This window comes from Macaca fascicularis, chromosome 7 (genome assembly GCF_037993035.2).
Source record: "Macaca fascicularis isolate 582-1 chromosome 7, T2T-MFA8v1.1".
In the NCBI taxonomy this organism is placed as follows: domain Eukaryota; kingdom Metazoa; phylum Chordata; class Mammalia; order Primates; family Cercopithecidae; genus Macaca; species Macaca fascicularis.
Window position 1 is genome coordinate 18,891,720 of NC_088381.1, and position 26,926 is coordinate 18,918,645.

The 26,926-nt window shown below is 40.4% G+C and overlaps 1 protein-coding gene across 13 annotated transcripts in view; it reads left to right on the top strand.

Annotated features, from left to right (window-relative positions):
• Positions 1–26,926, top strand: part of GANC (glucosidase alpha, neutral C) — a 98,074-nt gene that overhangs the window by 35,346 nt on the left and 35,802 nt on the right. For 12 of the 13 annotated variants that reach the window (XR_006699784.3, XM_015452709.4, XM_045397204.3 and 9 more), the window contains 4 exons: positions 10,430–10,496; positions 12,115–12,211; positions 13,867–14,047; positions 14,277–14,430. Coding sequence is in view for 12 of the 13 variants with exons in the window: in XM_015452709.4 (XP_015308195.3) it covers positions 10,430–10,496; positions 12,115–12,211; positions 13,867–14,047; positions 14,277–14,430 (499 nt within the window). In the remaining variant the exon portion in view is untranslated. Of the gene's footprint in view, positions 1–10,429; positions 10,497–12,114; positions 12,212–13,866; positions 14,048–14,276; positions 14,431–17,660; positions 18,817–26,926 lie in introns of those variants that run through there. The other variant, XM_045397210.3, reaches the window with a different exon arrangement.

The following is a 26,926-nucleotide window of genomic DNA, read 5'->3' on the forward strand; positions in this document are numbered from 1 at the left end:
AGTCAGGGGCTTATAGATAAAACTCCCATCTCTCTGGGACAGAGCATCTGGGGGGAAGGGGCAACTGTGGGTACAGCTTCAGCTGACTTAAACATTTCTGCCTGCCAGCTCTGTTGGCAGGCAGATCAGTGGGTCTCCCAGCACAGCGCTCAAGCTCTACTAAGGGACAGACTGCCTCCTCAAGTGGGTCCCTGACCCTCATGCCTCCTGACTGGGAGATACCTCCCAGCAAGGGTCAACAGACACCTCATACAGGAGAGCTCCGGCTGGCATCTTCCAGATGCCTCTCTGGGATGAGGCTTCTAGAGGAAGGAACAGGCAGCAATCTTTGCTGTTCTGCAGCCTCTGCTGGTGATACCCAGTCAAACAGGGTCTGGTATGGACCTCCAGCAAACTCCAGCAGACCTGCAGCAGAGGGGCCTGACTGTTAGAAGGAAAACTAACAAACAGAAAGGAATAGTATCAACATCAACAAAAAGGACGTCCACACAAAAACCCTATCCAAAGGTCACCAACATCAAAGACCAAAGTAGATAAATCCATGAAGGTGAGGAAAAACCAGCCCAAAAGGCTGAAAATTCCAAAAACCAGAATACCTATTCTCCTTCAAAGGATCACAACTCACCAGTGAGGGAACAAAATTGGATGGCGAATGAGTTTAATGAATTGACAGAAGTAGGCTTCAGAAGGTGGGTAATAACAAACTCCTCCAAGCTAAAGGAGCATGTTCTAACCCAATGCAAGGAAGCTAAGAACCTTGAAAAAAGGTTAGAGGAATTACTAACTAGAATAACCAGTTTAGAGAAGAGTGTAAATGACCTGATGGAGGTGAAAAACACAGCATGAGAACCTCATGAGGCCTACACAAGTATCAATAGCCAAATTGATCAAGTGGAAGAAAGAATATCAGAGATTGAAGATCAACTTAATGGAATAACGAGTGAAGACAAGATTAGAGGAAAAAAAAATGAAAAGGAACGAACAAAGCCTCCAAGATATATGGGACTATGTGAAAAGGCCAAACCTGCCTATGATTGGTATACCTGAAAGTGACAGGGAAAATGGAACCAAGTTGGAAAACACTCTTCAGGATATTATCCAGGAGAACTTCCCCAACATGGCAAGACAGACCAACATTCAAATTCAAGAAATACAGAGAACACCACAAAGATACTACTTGAGAAGAACAACCCTAAGACACATAATCGTCAGACCAAGGTTGAAATGAAGGAAAAAAATGTTAAGGGCAGCCATAGAGAAAGGTCAGGTTACCCACAAAGGGAAGCCCATCAGACTAACACCAGATCTCTCTGCAGAAGCCCTACAAGCCAGAAGAGAGTGGGGGCCAATATTCAACATTCTTAAAGAAAATAATTTTAATCCAGAAATTCATATCCAGCCAAACTAAGCTTCATAAGCAAAGGAGAAAGAAAATCCTTTACAGACAAGCAAATACTGAGAGATTTTGTTACCACCAGGCCTGCCTTACAAGAGCTTCTGAAGGAAGCACTGAATATGGAAAGGAAAAACCAGTACTAGCCACTGCAAAAACATACCAAATTGTAAAAACCATCAACACAATGAAGAAACTGCATCAACTAATGGGCAAAATAACCAGCTAGTATCATAATGACAGGATCAAATTCACACATAACAATATTAACTGTAAATGTAGACAGGCTAAATCCCCCAATTAAAAGACACAGATGGGCAAATTGGATAAAGAGTTAAGACCCATTGGTGTGCTGTATTCAGGAGACCCATCTCACGTGCAGAGACACACATAGGCTCAAAATAAAGAGAGGAAGGAATATTTACCAAGCAAATGGAAAGCAAAAAATAAATAAATAAGAAAGCAGAGGTTGCAATCTTAGTCTCTGATAAAACAGACTTTAAACCAACGAAGATTGAAAGAAACAAAAAAGAGCATTACATAATGGTGAAGGGATCAATGCAACAAGAAGAGCTAACTATCCTAAATATATATGCACCCAATACAGGAGTACCCAGATTCATAAAGCAAGTTCTTAGAGACCTACAAAGAGACTTAGACTCCCACAAAATAGTAGGGGGAGACTATAACACCCCATTGTCAATATTAGACAGATTAACAAGACAGAAAATTAACAAGGATACTCAGGACTTGAACCCAATGCTGCAGCAAGTGGACCTAATAAACATCTACAGAACTCTCCACCCCAAATCAGTAGAATGTACATTCTTCTCAGCACCACATCGTACTTACTCTAAAATTGACTACATAATTGGAAGTAAAATACTCCTCAGCAAATGGAAAATAATGGAAATCATAACAAACAATCTCTTAGAGCGCAGTGCAATCAAATTAGAACTCAGGATTAAGAAACTCACTCAAAACTGCACAACTACACGGAAGCTGAACAACCTGCTCCTGAATGACTACTGGGTAAATGACAAAATGAAGGCAGAAATAAGTAAGTTCTTTGAAACCAATGAGAACAAAAACACAATGTACCAGAATCTCTGGGACACAGCCAAAGCAGTGTTTGGAGGGAAATTTATAGCACTAAATGCCCATGGGAGAAAGCAGGAAAGATCTAAAAATCAACACCCTAACATCACAATTAAAATAGCTGGAGAAGCAAGAGTATACAAATTCAAAAGCTACCAGAAGACAAGAAATAACTAAGATCAGAGCAGAACTGAAGGAGATAGAGACATGAAAAACTCTTCAAAAAATCAATGAATCCAGAAGCTGGTTTTTTGAAAAGATTAACAGAATAGATAGACTGCTAGCCAGAATAATAAAGAATAAAAGCGAGAAGAATCAAATAGACATAATAAAAAATGATAAAAGGGATATCACCACTGATCCCACAGAAATACAAAATACCATCAGAGAATACTATAAACATATCTATGCAAATAAACTAGAAAAACTAGAAGAAATGAATAAATTCCTGGACACATACACCCTCCCAAGACTAAACCAGGAAGAAGTTGAATCCCTGAATAGAACAATAACAAGTTCTGAAATTGAGGCAGTAATTAATAGTCTACCAACCAAAAAAAGCACAAGACCAGACGGATTCACAGCTGAATTCTACCAGAGATACAAAGAGGAGCTGATACCATTCCTTCTGAAACTATTCCAAACAATAGAAAAAGAGAGACTCCTCCCTGACTCATTGTATGAGGCCAGCATCATCCTCATACCCATACCTGGCAGACACACAACAAAACAAGAAAATTTGAGGCCAATATCCCTAATGAATGTTGATGAGAAAGTCCTCAATAAAATACCAGCAAGCCAAATCCAGCAGCACGTCAAAGAGCTTATCCATCACGATCAAGTCGGCTTCATCCCTGGGATGCAAAGCTGATTCAACCTATACAAATCAATAAACGTAATCCATCACATAAGCAGAACCAATGACAAAAACCACATGATTATCTTAATAGATCCAGAAAAGGCCTTCAATAAAATTCAACACCCCTTCATGCTAAAAACTCTTAATAAACTAGGTATTGACGGAATGTATCTCAAAATAATAAGAGCTATTTATGACAAACCCACAGCCAATATCATACTGAGTGGGCAAAAGCTGGAAACATTCCCTTTGGAAGCATTCCCTTGGCACAAGACAAGGATACCCTTTCTCACCACTCCTATTCAACATAGTAATTGCAAGTTCTGGCCAGGGCAGTCAGGTAAGAGAAAGAAATAAAAAGTATTCAGATAGGAAGAGAGGAAGTCAAATTGTCTCGGTTTGCAGATGGCATGATTATATATTTAGAAAACCACATCATCTCAGCCCAAAATCTCCTTAAGCTGATAAGCAACTTCAGCAAAGTCTCAAGATATAAAATCAATGTGCAAAAATCACAAGCATTCCTATACACCAGTAATAGAGAGTCAAATCATAAGCAAACTCCCATTCACAGTTGCTACAAAGATAATAAAACACCTAGGAATACAACTTACAAGGGATGTGAAGGACCTCTTCAAGGAGAACTACAAACCACTGCTCAAAGAAATGAAAGAGGACACAAACAAATGGAAGAGCATTCCATACTCATGGATAGTAAGAATCAATATTGTGAAAATGGCCATACTGCCCAAAGTAATTTATAGATTCAATGCTATCCCCATCAAGCTACCATTGACTTTCTTCACAGAATTAGAAAAAACTACTTTAAATGTCACATGGAACCAAAAAAGAGCCCATATAGCCAAGACGATCCTAAGCAGAAAGAACAAAGCTGGAGGTATCACGCTACCTGACTTCAAATTATACTACAAGGATACAGTAACCAAAACAGCATGGTACTGGTACCAAAACAGATGTGTGGGCCAATGGAACAGAACAGAGGCCTCAGAAATAATGCCACACATCTACAACCATCTAATCTTTGACAACCTGACAAAAGCAATGGGGAAAGGATTCTCTAATAAACGGTGTTGGGAAAACTGACTAGCCATATGCAGAAGACTGAAACTGGACCCCTTCCTTACACCTTATACAAAAATTAACACAAGATGAATTAAAGACTTAAACATACGATCTAAAACCATAAAAACCCTAGAAGAAAACCTGGGCAGTACCATTCAGGACATAGGCATGGGCAAAGACTTCATGACTAAAACATCAAAAGCAATAGCAACAAAAGCCAAAATTGACAAATGGGATCTAATTAAACTAAAGAGCTTCTGCACAGCAAAAGAAACTATCATCAGAGTAAACATGTAACCTACAGAATGGGAGAAAATTTTTGTAATCTATCCATCTGACAAAGGGCTAATATCCAGAATCTATAAGGAGCTTAAACAAATTTACAGGAAGAAAACAACCCCATCAAAAAATGGACAAAGGTTCTGAATCGACACTTCTCAAAAGAAGACATTTATGTGGCCAACAAACATAAAAGAAAGCTCATCATCACTAGTCATTACAGAAATGCAAATCAAAACCACAATGAGTACCATCTCACACCAGTTAGAATGGCAATCATTAAAAAATCAGGAAACAACAGATCCTGGAGAGGATGTGGAGAAATAGGAATGCTTTTACACTGTTGGTGGGAGTGTAAATTAGTTCAACCATTGTGGAAGACTGTGGTGATTCCTCAAGGATCTAGAACCAGAAATACCATCGGACCCAGCCATCCCATTACTGGGGATATTCCTAAAGAATTATAAATCATTCTGTAAAGACACATTCACACATATGTTTATTGCAGCACTGTTCACATTAGCAAAGACTTGGAACCAACTCAAATGCCTGTCAGTGATAGACTGGATAAAGAAAATATGGCACATATATACTACAGAATACTATGTAGCCATAAACAAGGATGAGTTCATGTCCTTTGCAGGGACATGGATGAAGCTAGAAACCATTATTCTCAGCAAACTAACAGAGGAATAGAAAACCAAACGCCACGTGTTCTCACTCATAAGTAGGAGTTGAACAGTGAGAACACATGGACACAGGGAGGGGAACATCACACACCAGGGCCTGTTGCGGGGTGGGGGCCTAGGGGAGAGAGAGCATTAGGAGTAATACCTAATATAGATGATGGGTTGATGGGTGTAGCAAACCACCATGGCACGTGTATACCTATGTAACCTGCACATTCTGTACATGTATCCCAGAACTTAAAGTATAATAAAATAAACCAATAATAAAAATCAACATAAAAGTAACAAAATCCACTGTTCAGAGATTTAAAAAGAAAAGAAAATGTGGTACATATACACCATGGAGTACTATGCAGCTATAAAAAGGAATGGAATTATGTACTTTGCAGGGACCTGGATGAAGCTGGAAGCCATCATCCTCAGCAAACTAGCACAGAGACAGAAAAACAAACACTGCATGTTCTCATTCGTAAGCGGGAGTTGCAATGAGAACACATGGACATGGGAAGGGGAACATCACACACCAGGGCCTGTTGTGGGCTGGAGGGCGAGGGGAAGGAACTTAGAGGATGGGTCAGTAGGTGCAGCAAACCACCATGGCACTTGTATACCTGTGTAACAAACCTGCACGTTCTGCACGTGTATCCCCCCACTTTTTTTTAAGAAGAAATAAAAACAAAAAAAAGAGCCCTGACAGTAGATAGATTAGGTAGTGGTTTTGAGTCACAGACCCCTTTGCAAGAATCTGATGGAAACTATGAACTGTCTCTGTAGAAAAATTAAAATTGTTCATATTGTTTGAGGGAGTTAATGGACTCTAAAGCCCATCCAGGGACCCCAGAATAGTAGCCCCTGTATTATGCATTCAGGTGTTTTGGTTTTTTTTAGCATACAGCTGGCTAGATATGGTGGCTCACGCCTGTAATCGCAACAGTTTGGGAGGCCAAGGAGGGAGGATTGCTTGAGCCCAGGAGTTCAAGACCAGTCTGGGCAACATAGTGAGACTTGTCTCTATAAAAAATAAAAATAAATTAACCAGGCATGGTGACATGTGCCTGTAGTCTCAGCTACTCGGAAGGCTGAGGCGGAAGAATTACTTAAGCCCAGGAGGTCAAGGCTGCAGTGATTGTGCCACTGAACTCCAGCTTGGCTGACAGAGCAAGACCCTGTCAAAAAAAACAAAAACAAAAACAAAAAACAGGCTTGCTTTACAGAAGCTTTAATTATGAACCTAGAAAGGGACAAAGAGTCATTTAAAGAAATATGCATTTCACACATACACAATTTTTTAAAGTTTTTTATTCTAGGGAAAAGAAGACTTTTATAAGGCTGAGAAAGTTTGTACCTTTGCTTCAAAAGATTATGGACCTGAGCAGTCATTGCCATCCCAGTTGACTCGACTTCTCAAACTAGCACAAGAATGTAGCCAGTAGTTTGGCTGATTGATTGAAGCAGGGGGGTAAAGTGCCCATCTCAGCAAAAACGAATCTCTGCATAGGATCTCTTAAAACAGACCTAAGTTATTTGGTTCTAAATGTTTTGCCTCACATATTTACAAGAAGAAAAATTTTTTAATTCTTACATATTAAAGATTGCATTTTTCAAAGCACTTTTACATTTTGGTTCCTGTAAAGATATTCATGTCAAGAGTTATGGCAGTTCCTCAAAGAATTAAACATAGAATCACAATATGATCCAGCAATTCCACTTCTGGGTCTATACCCAGAAGTGAAGACAGGGACTCAAACAGATATTTATATGCCCATGTTCATAGCAGCATTATTCACAATAGCCAAAAGGTGGAGGCAACCGAAGTGTGTCCATTGATGGATGAATGCCCAAACAAAATGTGATAAATACATGCAATGGAATATTATTTAGTCTTAAAAAGGAAGGAAATTCTGATACATACTGCAACATGGATGAAACCTGAAGTTGTTATCCTAAGTGAAATAAGCCAGTTACAAAAGGACAAATTATATATCATTCTACTCTTAGGAGGTACCTAGAGTAGTCAAATTCATAAAGACAGAAAGTAGAATGGTGGCTGCCAGGGACTGACGGGGGGGAAACGGGGAGTTGCTCTTTAATGGTCAAGGAGGTTCAGTTTGGGACGATGAAAAAGTTCTGCAGATGGGCAGTGCTCAGGGGTTTCCACAGAGACTCCCTCCACACCCCCGGGCACTGCCCAGGAAAAAAAAAATGTTCTGGAGGCCGGCCATGGTGGCTCACACCTGTAATTCCAGCACTTTGGGAGGCCAAGGCGAGTGGATCACGAGGTCAGGAGATCAAGACCATTCTTGCCAACATGGTGAAACCCTGTCTCTACTAAAAATACAAAAATTAGCTGGGCGTGGTGGTGCACGCCTGTAATCCCAGCTACTTGGGTGGCTGAGGCAGGAGAATTGCTTGAACCCGGGAGTTGGAGGTTGCAGTGAGCCGAGATCACACCACTGCATTTCAGCCTGGCAACAGAGCGAGACTCCATCTCAAAAAAAAAAAAAAAAAAAATTCAATGCCATCCCCATCAAGCTACCAATGAGTTTCTTCACAGAATTGGAAAAAACTGCTTTAAAGTTCATATGGAACCAAAAAAGAGCCCGCATCTCCAAGACAATCCTAAGTCAAAAGAACAAAGCTGGAGGCATCACACTACCTGACTTCAAACTATACTACAAGGCTACAGTAACCAAAACAGCATGGTACTGGTACCAAAACAGAGATATAGACCAATGGAACAGAACAGAGTCCTCAGAAATAATATCACACATCTACAGCCATCTGATCTTTGACAAACCTGAGAGAAACAAGAAATGGGGAAAGGATTCCCTATTTAATAAATGGTGCTGGGAAAATTGGCTAGCCATAAGTAGAAAGCTGAAACTGGATCCTTTCCTTACTCCTTATACGAAAATTAATTCAAGATGGATTAGAGACTTAAATTTAGACCTAATACCATAAAAACCCTAGAGGAAAACCTAGGTAGTACCATTCAGGACATAGGCATGGGCAAAGACTTCATGTCTAAAACACCAAAAGCAATGGCAGCAAAAGCCAAAATTGACAAATGGGATCTAATTAAACTAAAAAGCTTCTGCACAGCAAAAGAAACTACCATCAGAGTGAACAGGCAACCTACAGAATGGGAGAAAATTTTTGCAATCTACTCATCTGGCAAAGGGCTAATATCCAGAACCTACAAAGAACTCAAACAAATTTACAAGAAAAAAACAACCCCATCAAAAAGTGGGCAAAGGATATGAACAGACATTTCTCAAAAGAAGACATTCATACAGCCAACAGACACATGAAAAAATGCTCATCATCACTGGCCATCAGAGAAATGCAAATCAAAACCACAATGAGATACCATCTCACACCAGTTAGAATGGCAATCATTAAAAAGTCAGGAAACAACAGGTGCTGGAGAGGATGTGGAGAAATAGGAACACTTTTACACTGTTGGTGGGATTGTAAACTAGTTCAACCATTATGGAAAACAGTATGGTGATTCCTCAAGGATCTAGAACTAGATGTACCATATGACGCAGCCATCCCATTACTGGGGATATACCCAAAGATTATAAATCATGCTGCTATAAAGACACATGCACACGTATGTTCATTGCGGCACTATTCACAATAGCAAAGACTTGGAATCAACCCAAATGTCCATCAGTGACAGACTGGATTAAGAAAATGTGGCACATATACACCATGGAATACTATGCAGCCATAAAAAGGATGAGTTTGTGTCCTTTGTAGGGACATGGATGCAGCTGGAAACCATCATTCTTAGCAAACTATCACAAGAACAGAAAACCAAACACCGCATGTTCTCACTCATAGGTGGGAACTGAACAATGAGATCACTTGGACTCGGGAAGGGGGACATCACACACCGGGGCCTATTATGGGGAGGGGGGAAGGGGGAGGGATTGCATTGGGAGTTATACCTGATGTAAATGACGAGTTGTTAGGTGCTGACGAGTTGATGGGTGCAGCACAGCAACATGGCACAAGTATACATAGGTAACAAACCTGCAAGTTATGCACATGTACCCTAGAACTTAAAGTATAATAATAATAATAATAATAATAATAATAAATTTAAAAAAAAAAAGAAAAGGGTAAAAAAAAAAAAATTCTGGAGATGGATGGTGACAGTGTTACTGAGCAAAGGGGCTTGCTGCCTGATGCACTAGAAACCAATACTATGACACCAGGTCTTTGAGAACAGAAAAGGTTTTTATTTTAGATTGACCAACAAGGAGATAGGAGTCCAGCTCAAATTTGTCTCTGTGCTGGCCTTAAGGCAGTAATTTATTAGAAAGTTTTAGGGAGTAGATTCTGGGATTATATTATAGCAGGTGGTTGGTGGAAGGAAAGGGAAGTCTGAAGAGTCGTCGGGCATGTGCAGTTATCTCTTCATGCTTCCTCATAGGTTGCCTGTGCAAATTCAGAGGGAATTAGTATGAAATATGTGGTGGCAGTTCAGGCTATGTTGCCAGCAAGCTTGTTCTGCAGACTCTAATTGGCCATATTGGTTCCAACTGATTTCAGCCAGTTTTTTAATCTCACAAGCAGAGGGTTTTAGCATTTCAGCAACTTGTTTTTTTTTTCTTATCTGCCATCTTATAAGCTCAAGAATTTCTGTTAATCACTGGCTTATTTAACTCTTTGGGGTACAGTTTCAATAGTTGCACAGCAATGTGAATGTACTTAAAGCCACTGAACCTGAACTTTATACTTAAAAGTAGTTGAAATGGTAAATTTTATGTTGTGTATATTTTACCACAATAAAAAATATATAGTCATGTCAGCTGTGACTCATAAAGATGGTTATTGACATATATATAGAACACAGATTTGATTTGTTAAATGTACTGACATCACACACTGTTCTTCTAAAAGATGAACTCACTTTCTCAGTCTTTCAGGAAAAAAATCCAAATAAAATGTGCTATTGTGGTGAACACATTTGTTACAATTTGTAAACTCACTTTGCTCCCTTTTTTGTACCAACAGGAAAATCAAGAGGATCTGGGCCTGTGGGAAGAGAAATTTGGAAAATTTGTGGATATCAAAGCTAATGGTAAAATTGAAACTGGTATAGTATTAAAACAGATCATTCCAAAAATGGCTGCATAATTCTATCTAAAAGCCCCTTGATCTCTGGCACCTAAAACAAGTGACTTTAACAGAAGAACAGAAATCTCAGATCAGATTCGCTATCCTTCAATAATGCATTGCAACAGAGAAATAGCAATTATATGCCTTTTGTGGGAAGTGTAAAAGAAATATAGGCCACATGGAGCTTATGGTCTCGTGGAGGGGCCTAGGTCAACACACTGCTTGCACTGTTCATTAGATAAGAAAGCTACAAATTCCACATTCAATTTTTATGAGAGTCAAGTGATGAGAAACCCAAGTTCTAGAGCCCCTCAGTGGCAACATTTCAAGCCAATGGTTCTCAACCTTTTCCAGGCCCATCATTCGCATGAGTATCACATTCCCATCTGTTACATTTCTTACCAGGCTTAGTGATGGAATTGGGATGGGGGGCAAGTTTGTCTCTTTAGGAGGTGTCTTTCAGGTACTAGGGACTTATGCAGTTAGAAAAGTACTCATTTTCCTCTTTCCTCCTCCCTACTCTGTAGAATAACAAACCCTTTCTAACACCTTTAAAATTCCCATTCTAGCCGTTATTATCCACAACATAGTATAATGATCAGGGCTGACAGAATGCCCCAAATTAAAAGTGGGGGCATGGGTTCTCAGGCCTTCCTTTCTATAGCATCATAATCTTTTAATCTTTTTGTTTGTTTGTTTGAGCCAGGTTCTCACTCTGTCACCCAGGCTGGAGTGCAGTGGCGTGATCATGGCTTACTGCACCCTTGAACTCCTGGCCTCAAGTGATGCACCTGCCTCAGCCTCCCAAAGTGCTGGGATTACAGGAGTAAGCCACCATACCCGTCCATGTTTTAATATTTTTTATCTTCTCTGTAGCATCTCTTTTCCACAAGCTCCTACAAATAAGGACCATTTGATGTCAAATACTTTAACCTAGCATAAAGTCCACGTTATACCTCCTAGTCATTTACATTTTTCTCGTAGCTCTAAAATGATTGCTAAATAAAGGACTTTGTCTTTGGTTAAAGGAAGTTTATATAATCACAATCACAGAGGAGGAATATTTTGAGGAACCAGTTATGGCCCTCCTGGTGCCCTTGACGTTTGCATTCTCTATAGGCAGTCACAGATGAGGCTGGCAGTAAGAATGAGTGATCAGGCACAAGACATTCAGTCATTTCATCTAGTGAAGACTGAAAATGCGCAATATCCTTTGCTTCCTAAAGCAAAGAAATATGTGATAAGGAAAATTTCGATTAGGAAAAAACTCTAAAACTTTGTTATCATGTTTTATAGAGAGAAAAGAGATTTACTGGAAAGAGGAAACAGAGAGCTTCATCACACAGCTAAGGCAACAGAACTAATACGTGACCAGAACTTTGAGTTAAACATTTTTGTATCCCCACAACACCTGAATATAATATCTCACAGATGGTCAGTACACAGCATTTGCTGATTGATCTAGCTGAGCCCAGGTCTCTCAGCCTCTAGTCTAGTCATCTCTCTGCACTCAGAATTAACTGAATCTCCTTACGTGAGTGTCCTTTCAAAAACAAAACTTGGTGTCCTGGTTTCTACAGGTCCTTCTTCCATTGGTTTGGATTTCTCCTTGCATGGATTTGAGCATCTCTGTGGGATCCCACAACATGCAGAATCACACCAACTTAAAAATACTGGGTAAGTGAAAACAAGAATTCTTATGGGAGGCTCTGGTTTCTGTATTGAGATGATTTGAAAACATTTATTAGCTATCTGAGCCAGTGCTAATACGTGCCAGGCCTTTTCCTCCTTTATATTGCTTGTGGATATTTAAGAACCCTCCTTGAATGATCACTCAGAGCAGTGGTTTTCCTTTTTTTTTTGAGACGGAGTCTTGCTCTGTTGGCCAGGATGGAGTGCAGTGGCACGATCTTGGCTCACTTCAACCTCCACCTCCTGGGTTCAAGCAATTCTCCTGCTTCAGCCTCCTGAGTAGCTAGGACTACAGGTACCTGTCACCACGCCTGGCTAATTTATTTTGTATTTTTAGTAGAGGTGGGGTTTCACCATATTGGCCAGTCTGGTCTCGAACTCCCGACCTTGTGATTTGCCCACCTTGGCCTCCCAAAGTGCTGGTATTACAGCTGTGAGCCACCGTGCCTGGCCGGTTTTCCATTTTTATTTATTTTTTCTATGGTAAAATTAGATAACTGTAAAAACTATAGTTCTGAACCTAGAAATACAGAAGAAGTAAAATTATGGAGCTGCTGTGATCAGAGTAGAGGGAAGATCTTTATCCCCAGGTTTCACTTCTGCCTCTCAAGGCCTTTTGTGGAACCCTAGGAGAACATATTGTGAAAAATCACTGACCCAGAAAAAGTCTTTTACCAAAATGGGAGAGTGAGCCAGAGAATGGAATAATGTGGCATCTGATCACCTTTAGTTGCCTCAGGGATATCATGTCAGACTAACACTATTGACAAATAGATGCCAGAGGCATCAGACTAAGAGGAAACAAAACCAAAGAGAAACAGAGTCTGATAAGGTTGCCAGGTTCAGGTGCTGTTGACTTTCAGGTAGGCATAGTGACAAGTCCAGCAGAAACTGTGCTGCGCTCACACTGATCTGAGCTCTGTGCTGCCTCCCCCAATTCAGTTCCCCATCTTCCCCTGCTAAACACTGTGGAAGCCTATTGGACACAATTCTTTTAACTGCGGAGAAGTACTCACAGAATTCATCAGTGGATACTTACTGTGTGCTTGCTATTGTGGAGTATTCACTGGAGAGAGTCCTCCACTCAAAGGATATTTAGGCCGGGCACAGTGGCTCACAGCTGTAATCCCAGCACTTTGGGAGGCCGAGGTGGGTAGATCACTTGAGGTCAGGAGTTTGAGACCAGTCTGGCCAACATGGTGAAACCTCATCTCTACCAAAAAATACAAAAATTAGCTGGGTGTAGTGGTGCGCACCTGTATCCCAGCTACTCGGGAGGCTGAGGTGGGAGAACTGCCGAACCTGGAAAGTGGAGGTTGCAGTGAGCTAAGATCGTGCCACTGCACTCCAGCCTGGGTGACAGAGTGAGGCCCTGTCTGGAAAAAAGAAAAAGATATTTAGAAAAGATGTATAAGATGTGATCGTATGTGCTAATGTCACAGGAAGTGGTGCCAAAGGAGTCAAGGGAAGAGGACCACATTCACCCAAGTTGGGTCAGGAAATCTTTAGGGAAGTGGCAAGACTTGAGCCTTCAAAGATGCATGGGACCTAAGTGTTTTCAGAGAAGAGTAGAGCTATTCTGTTTATTAATATTAATAATATATTTGTGATGGTAATTGATGATAATCTTTGCGTTTCAGTGATGAAGATGCTTATCGTCTTTATAACCTGGATGTCTATGGATACCAAATATATGATAAAATGGGCATTTATGGTTCAGTACCTTATCTCCTGGCCCACAAACTGGGCAGAACTATAGGCATTTTCTGGCTGAATGCCTCAGAAACACTAGTGGAGATCAATACAGAGCCTGCAGTAGAGGTGAGCTATGGATCATGGCTATGTGTCATACTTAAAGAAGAAGCAAAACCACTGCAGTGGAGTCATAGCTATTATATTTTTAGTGGCACTTCTCTGCCACCAAAAGCTTTACAGTATAATCAGTGAATATCAGTAGTATCTACTAAAGGAACAGACTGTTACTTATATATGGCTGGATGTTGCAGGTTAAAGGGAAATTTCTCAAATTTTTATTCCGTTCTTTTTCCAGTATACACTGTCCCAGATGGGCCCAGTTGCTGCTAAACAAAAGGTCAGATCTCGAACTCATGTGCACTGGATGTCAGAAAGTGGAATCATTGATGTTTTTCTGCTGACAGGACCTACACCTTCTGATGTCTTCAAACAGTACTCACACCTTACAGGTATTTGCATGGAGAAGTGCCAGTTTCTTGTTCTATTATACATCCTATATCCCATGTGTTATCACTGTAAGTTAATATTTGTTGCACACTGTGTAGAATTTATAACTTACCCAAACATTTTAATTAGCAAGCATTTCTATTCCCATCCTCATCCCATTCAGTTAAGTAAAACATTGCACTGCGTCTAGAATGCTCCACTGTTTAATTCCTAATACTTACCATCTGCTTTCCTTGGAGCTTTTAGCCCCTGGGCTATCTCTACCTTTATCTCAGATGACCAGTATCCCAACTTCAAGTTTTCTATGTTTTCTTCTTCATTAAAATATGCAACTGGCTTTAGCATGAGAGCATTTTATTTTAAAAGAATGCAAGCTTTTCTCTAAGATCAGAAACAAGACAAGGCATTGCATTTTTACCACTGTTACTCAACATTGTACTGGAATTTCTAGCCAGAGAAATTAGGCAAGAAAACTAAATAGAAGACATCAAAATTGGAAAAGAATAAATAAGATTATAGGAGATGATATGATCCTATATATAGAAAATCCCAAAGAATCCACAAAAAAATTACTAGAGGTAGTAAATTCAGCAAAGTTGCAGGGTACAAGATCAGTATATTAATCCACTCTTGCACTGCTATGAAGAAATACTTGAAACTGGGCAATTTATAAAGAAAATAGGTTTAATTGGCTTATGGTTCTGCAGGCTGTACAGGAAGCATGACTGGGGAGGCCTCAGGAAACTTAACAATTATGATGGAAGGCGAAGGGGAAGCAGGCACATCTAACCTGGTTGGAGCAGGAGGAATAGAGGGAGGAGGTGCCACACACTTTTAAACAACCAGATCTTGTGAGAAATCACTATCACAAGAACAGCAAGGGAGAAATCCGCCCCCATGATCCAGTCACCTCCCACCAGGCTCCTCTTCCAACATTGGGGATTACAATTCGACATGAGATTTGGGTGGGAACACAAATCCAAACCATATCAATCAATAACAAAAAAAAATTAGTTCTGTTTCTATATACCCTCAATGAACAATCCAAAAAAAATTAAGAAAACAGTTCCATTTACAATAACATCCAAAAGAATAAAATACCTAGGAATGCACTTAACGAAGGAGGCGAAAGACTTATACACTGAAAACTATAAAACATTCCTGAAAGAAATTAAAGAATGCCTAAATCAATGGAAAGATATCCCATGTTCATAGGTTGGAAGGCAATGTTAAGATGGCAGTAATACAGAAAGTGATTTACAGATTCACTGCAGTCCCTATCAAAATTGCAATAGCTTCTTTTGCAGTAGTGGAAAAGCTGAACTTCCATAGAATTGCAAAGGGACCTGAATAGCCAAAACAATCTTAAAAAAGAGAAACAAAGTTGGAAAATTTATACTTCTGATAGGATTTAGCTGTGTCCCCACTCAAATCTCATCACGAATTCCCATGTTGTGGGAGAGACCCGGTGGGAGGTAATCGAATCATGGGGGCAGATCTTTCCCGTACTGTTCTGTTGATAGTAAGTCTGTCTCATGAGACCTGATGGTTATAAAAAGGGGAGTTTCCCTGCACAAGCACTCTCTTTGTCTACTGCCATTCACGTAGGATGTGACATGCTCCTTCTTGCCTTCAGCCACGATTGTGAGGCTTCATGTGGAACTGTAAGTCCAATTAAACTTCTCTCTTTTGTAGATTGTCCAGTCTCAGGTATGTCTTAAGCAGATTGAAAATGGAATACAGCTTCTCAATTTCAAACTTACTTCAAAGCTATGGCAATCAAAAGAACATGCCACTGCCCAGGCACAGTGGCCCATGCCTGTAATCCCAGCACTTTGGGAGGCTGGGGTGGGTGGATCACTTGAGGTCAGGAGTTTGAGACCAGCCTGACCAACATGGTGAAAACCTGTCTCTACTAAAAATACAAAAATGAGCCAGGCGTGGTGGTGGGCACCTGTAATCCCAGCTACTCGGGAGGCTGAGGCAGGAGAATCGATTGAACTCATGAGGCGAGGTGGAGGTTGCAGTGAGCCAAGATTGTGCCACTGCACTCCAGCCTGGGTGACAAAACAAGACTATCTCAAAAAAAAAAAAAAAACGTGCTACTAGAATAAGGATAGACATATAGACCAGTGAAATAGAATTGAGAATCTAGAAATAAACCCATACATTTATAGCCACCCAAACACTGGGATTACAGGCACAAGCCACAGTACTTTGTCCATGTCACCATTATAATTTCAATAAAGGTTCATGACCATTCAATGAAGAAGAAATAGTCTCTTGAGCATATGGTGTGAGACAGTTGGATATCTGCTTGCAAAAGAATGAAGTTGGACTCCTATATTCAAAATATGTTATATGTATATCATATGCAAAAAACTAACTCAAAATAGATCAACTATGTAAGAGCTAAAACCATAAAACTCTCAGAAGAAAATGGGTCAATCTCCGTGAACTTGGATTTGGCAATGGATTCTTAGATATGACAACAAAATCGTGAGCAACAATGACAACAAATACGTGTTAGAATTCACTAAGATTAAAAACTTTTTTGCATCAAAGAACATAAGAAAGTGAAAAAGCAACCTACAGAATGGGAGAAAATGTTTGCAGATTGTGTATCTGATATGGGTCTCTTATCAAGAATACATGCAGAACTTTCTACAACTCAACAACAAAAAGACAGGCTGAGCACTGGGCCCATACCCTTCATGCTTGCCTGCTATACTGTCTGCCACTGAGGGCACATGCAACCCCTAGACCACAACCAACGAGTGACCCAGACTGCTACAGCCACCTTCTGGCACCATATCACAGAGCAGGGGCCCCAGGCTGCAGAGAAAGAGCTTGCAGGGCTCCTGGATAGAACTGCACTTTAGCAATGATAGGAAGGGGAACAGTGCTCCAATATCAGTTTCTGTTTATAATGGTGACATGGGCTGGACACAGTGGCTCACGCCTGTAATCCCAGTGCTTTGGGAAGCCTCCAAAGTACTTCTTTGAATTCAAGTAATCCTCTGCTTTGCTTCCCAAAGGAAGGCTGCAGTGAGCAATGTTCACACTACTGCTCTCCAGCCTAGGCAACAGAGCGAGACCCGATCTCTAAAAAAAAAAAAATAAAAAATTAATGTAATAGTGACATGGAAAAAATATAGCTGGATGCTTAAAATGAATTTGAATTTGGACAGAGTAGCTCCAAAAGTTCTATGACAGCCTACCTCCTTCACAGACATTGGAGAAAAATAGCTCTCAGTCTGAGGAAGATACCGAGAGAAAGAAAGACGTTGAAAGCATCTTGAAGAAAAGCTCAGGCTGGATATGGGATTGGTCAAGTTGGCCAGAAAATATTCCCCACAAGGAGTTCCTCTTTGAAGCACCTGAAGCACACAGCTGCCCAGCATGGAATTTAAAGCCTGATGAGGAAAGGGGGCATTTTCTCAGCAGAATTTCTAAAGAGTTTTGCTGCTGTCTCATCTGGTGGCCATGGGATTGGGGATCTATATTGGAAGGCATCCGACAACTTCTACCAGCACCTTTTGATGAATAATTTGAATCCAGCTTTGTGCATATAGTGGGGATTTCTATCTGAGCTTGTGACACAGCTAACTCAGGAGCTGTTATGGTCCTTGGGTGGCTGCTTCACTTGTTTTTATTTGTTCTGCAAATACTGCTTTCCTAACTTAGTAAATGAAAGAATAGACACTAAAATCATACTGACCTATACTTATACCTATAGAATCAGTTAATAAGGGAGTCAGACTGTTTAATATCTACTGTTAACAATTTGGCAGTGAATTTTCTTTGGGTATTAGATATAAATATGTAAGTATAGTTTTAATATGTTAGTCATGATATAGTATTTTAAAAATTATCTGTAACCTTAATTCAGTTAAAACACTTTATATTCCAAAGAATGAATGACAGTGATATTAAAATCACTACATTAAAGGATCTGCTCAAAATAAATATTGTGGCCTTACTTACACTACTGTGGAAAATATTATGTTTAATTTAAATGGATGTAGGTTGTATACTAAAGACTACACTTAACTATGCTAATTGGGCTTAATAAACAGAAAACAAGTTACAGCTACAAATGCCACCATACACTTCATACACCAGATTATTCTCACTTTTGCAGCATAAGGACTTTAATGTCCAACTATTAGGTAATCAACTTGGATAATGTGTCTGTTGAAGGCACCTACTTAGTGTCTTTTCCTTTTTATCACTCTGGATTGCTGAATTTAATCCTATCCTTTGTGCTCAACTTTTTTGTGCTGTTAAAATCAGCTTTAACCTAAGCGTATCTGTGTCTACTTTAAAAGACTGGAAATGGAAAAAAAGATAAATATTTTCCATATCCTTTAAAAAAAGAAAAGAAACCATACTTTAAAAGACTAGAAATGGAAAATAAATAAATAAATCTTTACCAAATCCTTAAAAAAAAAAAAGACAACCCAACTCTAAAATGAGCAAAGGGTTTAAAGAGATATTTCTCCAAAGGAGATAAATAAATGAACAACAAGCACATGAAAATATGCTCAACATTGTTAGTCATTAGGAAAATGCAAGTCAAAACCACAGTAAAATATCACTTTGCACCCACTAGGATGGCTAAATCCAAAAAATGGAAAAACATAAGTGTTTACGAGGATGTAGAGAAATTGGAACATTGCCGGTGGAAATGTAAAATGGTTCAGCCATTGCAGAAAACAGTTTGGCATTTCCTCAAAACGTTAAACATAGAATTACCATATGAACCAGTGTGATGGTTAATTTTATGTGTCAATTTGTCTAGTTTAGATGTCTCTGTGAAGGTATTTTTTAATGAGATTAACATTTAAGTCAGTAGACTTCAAAGAAAGCACATTACTCTCCATAATGAGAGTGGGCCTCATCCAGTAGTTGAAGGCCTTGGAGAAAAAGACTAAGGTCCCTGGGGAAAACAGAATATTTCCAGCTTGCCTTCAGGCTCAAGCTGCAGCATCAACTCTTCCCTGGTTCTCTAGTATGCCAGTATCTCCTGCAAAACTCAGACTTGCCAGCCCCTACAATCACATGAGCCAGTTACTTTAAGTAAATCAGTATTTGTATCTCTCTCTGTGTGTGTATACATAATTTATAAATATATAAATATATTCAATATAAATCCTATTAATTCTGTTTCTCTGAAAAACCCTGTGTTCTCTGAAGAACCCTAACTGATACACCCAGCAATTCTACTCCTAGGAATATGCACAAGGGAATTGAAAGCAGGGACTCAACAGATACATGTATGCCAATGATCACTGTAGCATTATTCATGACTGTAGGATCCAGCCTTACGGGGCTTAGTGGGTGTTCTCCCCGTGTGTAGAGACGAGACATTGTAAGAAATAAAGATACAAGACAAAGAGATAAAGAGAAAACAGCTGGGCCCCGGGGACCACTACCACCAAGATGCGGAGACCGGTAGTGGCCCTGAATGACTGGGCACGCTGATATTTATTGCGTACAAGACGGGGAGGCAGGGTAAGGAAGGTGAGTCGTCCTAGTGATTGATAAGGTCAAGCAAGTCATGTGATCATGGGACAGGGGGCCCTTCCCTTTTAGGTAGTCAAAGCAGAGAGGAAAGGCAGCATACATCAGTGTTTTCTTCTGTGCACTTGTAAGAAGATCAAAGACTTTAAGACTTTCACTATTTCTTCTACCGCTATCTACTACGAACTTCAAAGAGGAACCAGGAGTATGGGAGGAACATGAGAGTGGACAAGGAGCGTGACCACTGAAGCACAGCACCACAGGGAGGGGTTTAAGCCTCCAGATGACTGTGGGCAGGCCTGGATAATATCCAGCCTCCCACAAGAAGCTGGTGGAGCAGAGTGTTCTCTGACTCCTCCAAGGAAAGAGAGACTCCCTTTCATGGTCTGCTAAGTAACGGGTGCCTTCCCAGTCACTGGCGTTACTGCTTGACCAAGGAGCCCTCAGGCGGCCCTTATGCAGGTGTGACAGAGGGCTCACCTCTTGCCTTCTAGGTCACTTCTCACAATGTCCCTTCTGTACCTGACCCTATACCCACCAGTTATTCCTAGGTTGTATTAGTAATGCAACAAAGAGTAATATTAAAAGCTAATGATTAATAATGTTTATACTAATGATTGATAATTATCCATGATCATCTCTATATCTAATTTGTATTGTAACTATTCTTCTAACTATTTTCTTTATTATACTGCTACAGTTTGTGCCTTCAGTCTCTTGCCTTGGCACCTGGGTAATCCTTCACCCACACATGATAACCAAAAGGTAGAAACAATCCAAGTGCCCATCAAAGATTAACAAATAAAATGTGGTATATACATATCACAGAATATTATTCAGCTATAAAAAGAAATGAAGTTCTGATACATGCTGCAACATGAATGAACCTTGAAAATATGGAAAATGAAATAAGACAGTCATGAAAGGACAAGTATTGGCCGGGCGCGGTGGCTCAAGCCTGTAATCCCAGCGCTTTGGGAGGCCGAGACGGGCGGATCACGAGGTCAGGAGATCGAGACCATCCTGGCTGACACGGTGAAACCCTGTCTCTACTAAAAAATACAAAAAATTAGCCGGGCGCGCGCCTGTAGTCCCAGCTATTCGGGAGGCTGAGGCAGGAGAATGGCCTGAACCCGGGAGACGGAGCTTGCAGTGAGCTGAGATCCGGCCACTGCACTCCAGCCTGGGCGACAGAGCAAGACTCCATCTCAAAAAAAAAAAAAAAAAAAAGAAAGGACAAGTATTATACAATCCACTTATATGAAGTAGCTACAATACGCAAATTTGTCAAGACAGAGATTAGAGGGGGCTGACAGGTGTGCTTACTGATTACAGAGTTTCTGCTTGGGGTGATGTAAAGTTTTTAGAAATAGTGGTAATGCTTGTACTACATGGTGAATGTGATTAATGCCACTGAATTGGATACTTGGAAATGATTAAAATGGCGAATTTTGCTATACATGTTTTACCACAATTTTTAAGAATCAGTAATGTAATATGCCATAAAAACCCACATTGAATTGTGCATTTTAGATGGGTGAATTGCATGGTATGTGAATTCAGTAAAGCTGTTAAAAATAAAAGTGTTGCAGCATCATTTCTGCTGCATTCAGTTGATAAAAGCAAGCTAAGTCTAGCCCATGTTCAAGGGTGTTCAATTCCAATTGCGACGGGAGGAATGACAATTTATGGATATGGGTACCCATGCAGGAATAAGTGCTATCAAAGCCCGCCTGCAGCTACATTCCACATTGTTATTAGTGAGAATGCTGGTTTATGATAAAGCTCTTCAAAAATACTGGATCTTCCACCATGTTCAAAGACAGTAAAGAGACTCCTACTGAGGGTTTAGCTCAATCATACACCATACCCGCCTCCGTCTCCCACCCAATCTAGTTATATCACAATTTTTGGTTAAATCAATATTCAGTGTTTACATTTTTCACATGCTCAAGGGTGTCTGATACTTTATCCAGTCTACTTCTTTCCCTGGAGACTATCTTCCCTACCAGAGCTCTTCATCTTTCTCCTCCCATCTGGACCATTGCTCTCTAGGTTCCCTGCACAGCTTTCATTTCAGAACTTACCTTCACTGTTTTCTGGTGTTGTATCCCTCCTTTCTTCAGTTCCTTGTTTTTCTCTTTTCTGATGTATTCCCTTGTTGTGTTTATTTGTTTGTAGCATCTTCTGGTAGTTTCCCAAGAACATTTGCATTGGAGGTACTCTTTTTGTCTCCTTGCAGGTATGAAACCATCTTTTTTCCTACCTTTACCCTTGGTTGATAATTTGCCTATCAGGGCTGAGTATTCTTTCTCTGAGAATTTGAAGGCATTTCTCCTCAGAAATAATATCACACACATCTACAACCATCTGATCTTTGACAAACCTGACAAAAAAAAAAAAAAAAAGAGGAAAGGATTCTGTATTTAATAAATGGTGCTGGGAAAACTGGCTAGCTGTAAGTATAAGGCTGAAATTGGATCCTTTCCTTACACTTCATACAAAAATTAATTCAAGATGGATTAGAGACTTAAATGTCAGACCTAAAACCATAAAAACCCTAGAAGAAAACCTAGGCAATACCATTCAGGACATAGGCATGGGCAAGGACTTCATGTCTAAAACACCAAAAGCAACGTCAACAAAAGCCAACATTGACAAATGGGATCTAATTAAACTAAAGAGCTTTTGCACAGCAAAAGAAACTGCCATCAGAGTGAACAGGCAGCCTGCAGAATGGGAGAAAATTCTTGCAATCTACTCATCTGACAAAGGGCTAATATCCAGAACCTACAAAGAACTCAAACAAATTTACAAGAAAAAACAACCCCATCAAAAAATGGGGAAAGGATATGAACAGACACTTCTCAAAAGAAGACATTTATGCAGCCAACGGACACATGAAAAAATGTTTATCATCACTCACCATCAGATAAATACAAATCAAAACCACAATGAGATACCATCTCACACCAGTTAGAATGGCAATCATTAAAAAGTCAAGAAACAACAGGTGCTGGAGAGGATGTGGAGAAATAGGAACACCTTTACACTGTTGGTGGTACTGTAAACTAGATCAACCATTGTGGAAGACAGTGTGGCAATTCCTCAGGGACCTAAAACTAGAAATACCATTTGACCCAGCCATCCCATTACTGTGTATATACCCAAAGGATTATAAATCATGCTGCTATAAAGACACATGCACACGTGTGTTTATTGCGGCACTATTCACAATAGCAAAGACTTGGAACCAACCCAAATGTCCATCAGTGACAGACTGGATTAAGAAAATGTGGCACATATACACCTATACAGCTGGGCCCCAGGTAATCTATGCAGCTATAAAAAAGGATGAGTTTTATAGCTGGGCCCTGGGAATACTATGCAGCTATAAAAAAGGATGAGTTCATGTCCTTTGTAGGGACATGGATGCAGTTGGAAACCATCATTCTCAGCAAACTATCGCAAGAACAGAAAACCAAACACCGCATGTTCTCATAGATGGGAACTGAACAATTAGAACACTTGGACACAGGGTGGGGAACATCACACACCGGGGCCTGTTGTGGGGTGGGGGGATGGGGGAGGGATAGCATTAGGAGATATACCTAATGTAAATGACGAGTTAATGGGTACAGCACACCCACATGGCACATGTATACATATGTAACAAACCTGCACATTGTGTACACATACCCTAGAACATAAAGTATTAAAAAAAAAAAAAATAGGAGACTTGAACAACATTAAAAAAAAAGAATTTGAAGGCATTTCTTTTATTGTCTTCTACCTTCTTGCTCCAAAACCATTCTTAATTCTATTCCTTTGTTCCTCTGTGTGTAATCTATCTTTTCTCTCTGAAATACCTTCTCTTTATCATTAACATTCCAAATTTCCAGTATTCTGAAATTTTATAATAAAATCCCTTGATGGAGATCTTTTGTTTGTTTGAGTCAGGATTTTGCTCTATGTCCAGGTTGGAGTGCAGTGGTGTCATCATGGTTCACTGCAGTGTCAAACTCCTGGGCTCAAGTGATCATCACACCTCAGAATCCTGAGTAGATGGGACTTACAGGCATGTGCCACCATGCCCAACTAATTTTTTTGTTTTTTGTATAGACAGGGTTTCCCTAGGTTACCCAGGCTAGTCTTAAAACCCTAGGCTCAAGGGATCCGCCCACCTTGGCCTCCCAAAGTGCTCTGCAGGGATTACAGGTGTGAGCCACTGTGACTGGCCCTAGGTCTTTTAAAATAATCATTGTTCTGGATGTTAGATGTGGACCCCTTCAATCCTGAGAATTGTGTCCTTCAGTTCTGAGAAACTGTTTTGTATTATTCCTTAGATTAATTTTTCCCTTCCTTCTTTTGCCTAGTTTTTGAGCAATTTTCTCAATTTTATCTTCTAGGCCTTCCATTTATGCTATCATGTTTCTGCTTTCTAGGAGCTCTTTCTTATCCTCTGATGGTTCCTTGGTTTTTGTTTTCATGTTATGCAAAGCAATGGCAAAACATTTATTATCCTGAAATGTGTACATCCTATTTTTTTTCAAGTAGCAAATTTGTTGGTGATGTAATTTATTTAACCTGTTTCAGTTGGACAGACTCATGATCAGTGCTGCTCTGTATAATTTCAAGTCTGATGAGCCTCTAAGTTTTTTGTTTTTTTGTTTTTAGGAGACAGGGTCTCACTCTGTTGCCCAGGCTGGAGTGCAGTGGCGTGACCATGGCTCACTGCAGCCTCTAGCTCCTGGGCTCAAGCGATCCTTCCAGTTTAGCCTCCTAAGTAGAATTCTTTTTATTTATGTACTTTAATTTTTTTGTTGAGATGGAGTCTTGCTATGTTGCCCAGGTTAGTCTTGAACTCCTGGTCTCAATCAATCCTCTTGCCTCATCTTTCCAAAGCACTGAGATCTTCTAAGTATTTTTACCCCACTTTTAAAACTTGATGAGGAATTCAAAATAGCACACCGCATTAAATGACATTTATTGTTTTATAAATTGTATACAGGTTGAGTATTCCATGCTTGGGACTCTAGAGTGTTTCAGATTTGGGATTATTTTGAATTTTTGAATATTTTCATTAAACTTACTGGTTGAACATCCCAATCTGAAAATCCAAAACCCAAAATGCTCCAATGAGCATTTCCTTTGAGTGTCATGTTGGTATTCAAAAAGTTTCAGATTTTAGAGGCCAGGTGTGGTGGCTCATGACTGTAATCCCAGCACTTTGAGGGGCCAAGGTGGGTGATCACCTAAGGTCAGGAGTTTGAGACCAGCCTAGTCAACATGGTGAAACCCCGTCTCTACTAAAAAGTACAAAAATTAGCTGGGCATGGTGGCACGCACCTGTGGTCCCAGCTACTCAGGAGGCTGAGGCAGGAGAATTGCTTGAACCCAGAGGCAGAGATTGCAGTGAGCCAAGATCGTACCACTACACTCTAGCCTGGGTGACAGAGCTAGACTCCATCTTAAAAAAAAAAAAAAAATTCAGATTTTAGAGTACTTCAGATTTTGGATTTTTGAATTAGGGATACTCAGCGTACACTTGTTTTTTTTGTTTTTTTGTGGTTTTTTTTGAGGCTGAGTCTCACTCTGTCACCCAGGCTGGAGTGCAGTGGCGCAATCTCGGCTCACTGCAAGCTCCACCTCCCGGGTTTACGTCATTCTCCTGCCTCAGCCTCCCGAGTAGCTGGGACTACAGGTGCCCGCCACCTCGCCCGGCTAGTTTTTTGTACTTTTTAGTAGAGACGGGGTTTCACCGTGTTAGCCAGGATGGTCTCTATCTCCTGACCTCGTGATCCGCCCATCTCGGCCTCCCAGAGTGCTGGGATTACAGGCTTGAGCCACCGCGCCCGGCTCAACCTACACTTGTTTTATGCTATCCTAGTCTTGTTTAAGGGTACAATACTTTTTTTCGTCTCTCTAGAGATACTGATAATGTTTTGATATTTACTTTGATTCCTTGCATTGTCCCTGTTTTTTTGGAGATCTTTTTATTCTGTTTCCTTATTTGAGTCACTTTCTCTGATTTTGGAGACTTTGCTCAAATGTGAGTTTTGAGACGGAGTCTCACTCTATTGCCCAGGCTGGAGGGCAGTGGTGCAATCTCAGCTCACTGCAACCTCTGCCTCCTGGGTTCAAGCAATTCTCCTGCCTCAGCCTCCCGAGTAGCTGGGACTACAGGTGCCCGCCACCACACCTGGATAATTTTTGTATTTTTAGTAGAGACAGGATTTCACCATGTTGGCCAGGCTGGTCTAGAACTCCTGACTTCAAGTGATCCACTCGCCCCAGCCTCCCAAGTGCTGGGATTACAGACATGAGCCCCCACACCCACCTCCATTCATATTTCATGGTGAGGCTCTGTGTGCCTAGATGAGGCTTCCACTCTAGTTTTGAGAGTGGGTGTGTCTACTGGTGTTTGGGACCAGGATGAGCTCTTCCATCAGTAGCCTCCTCAATAGCACTCTGGGGAGAGCTTCCCTGGCTTTGCCCCACAGTTACCACCCCACTCCTGCCTGCCACCTGCCAAATTTTTGTTGAAATCACTCCCGTTCTCTTTGTTTTTGTGGCTTTCTTTCTTTTTTCTTTACTCAGATTTTAGTGTGACTTTAGGAGGGGAAGGAGATACATGCAAGTGGTTGACCAGAAGTCCTTCACATTATCAGTAAACATTTTGATAATAATTTACTGAAATTTCTTCCCAACTTCAGTCTCTTTACCTTCAAGTGAGTCCGAATGCTGCACCCTGACTTAATTTTTCTTAAATATAGATCTGCTAAGATTACATCTTGCCAGACTTTTGATGGCTTCTCATAAGACAAGATTCAGAATTCCTAACCTCAATTACAAAGCCCTTGACAATCTGACCCTATTCAGTTTCATCTTCTACTGGTCTGTCTCACACTGTGACACCCTGGAGTATTTATTTTTCTGTAAACCTGTCACGTACTTCTCTGCCTCTATGTT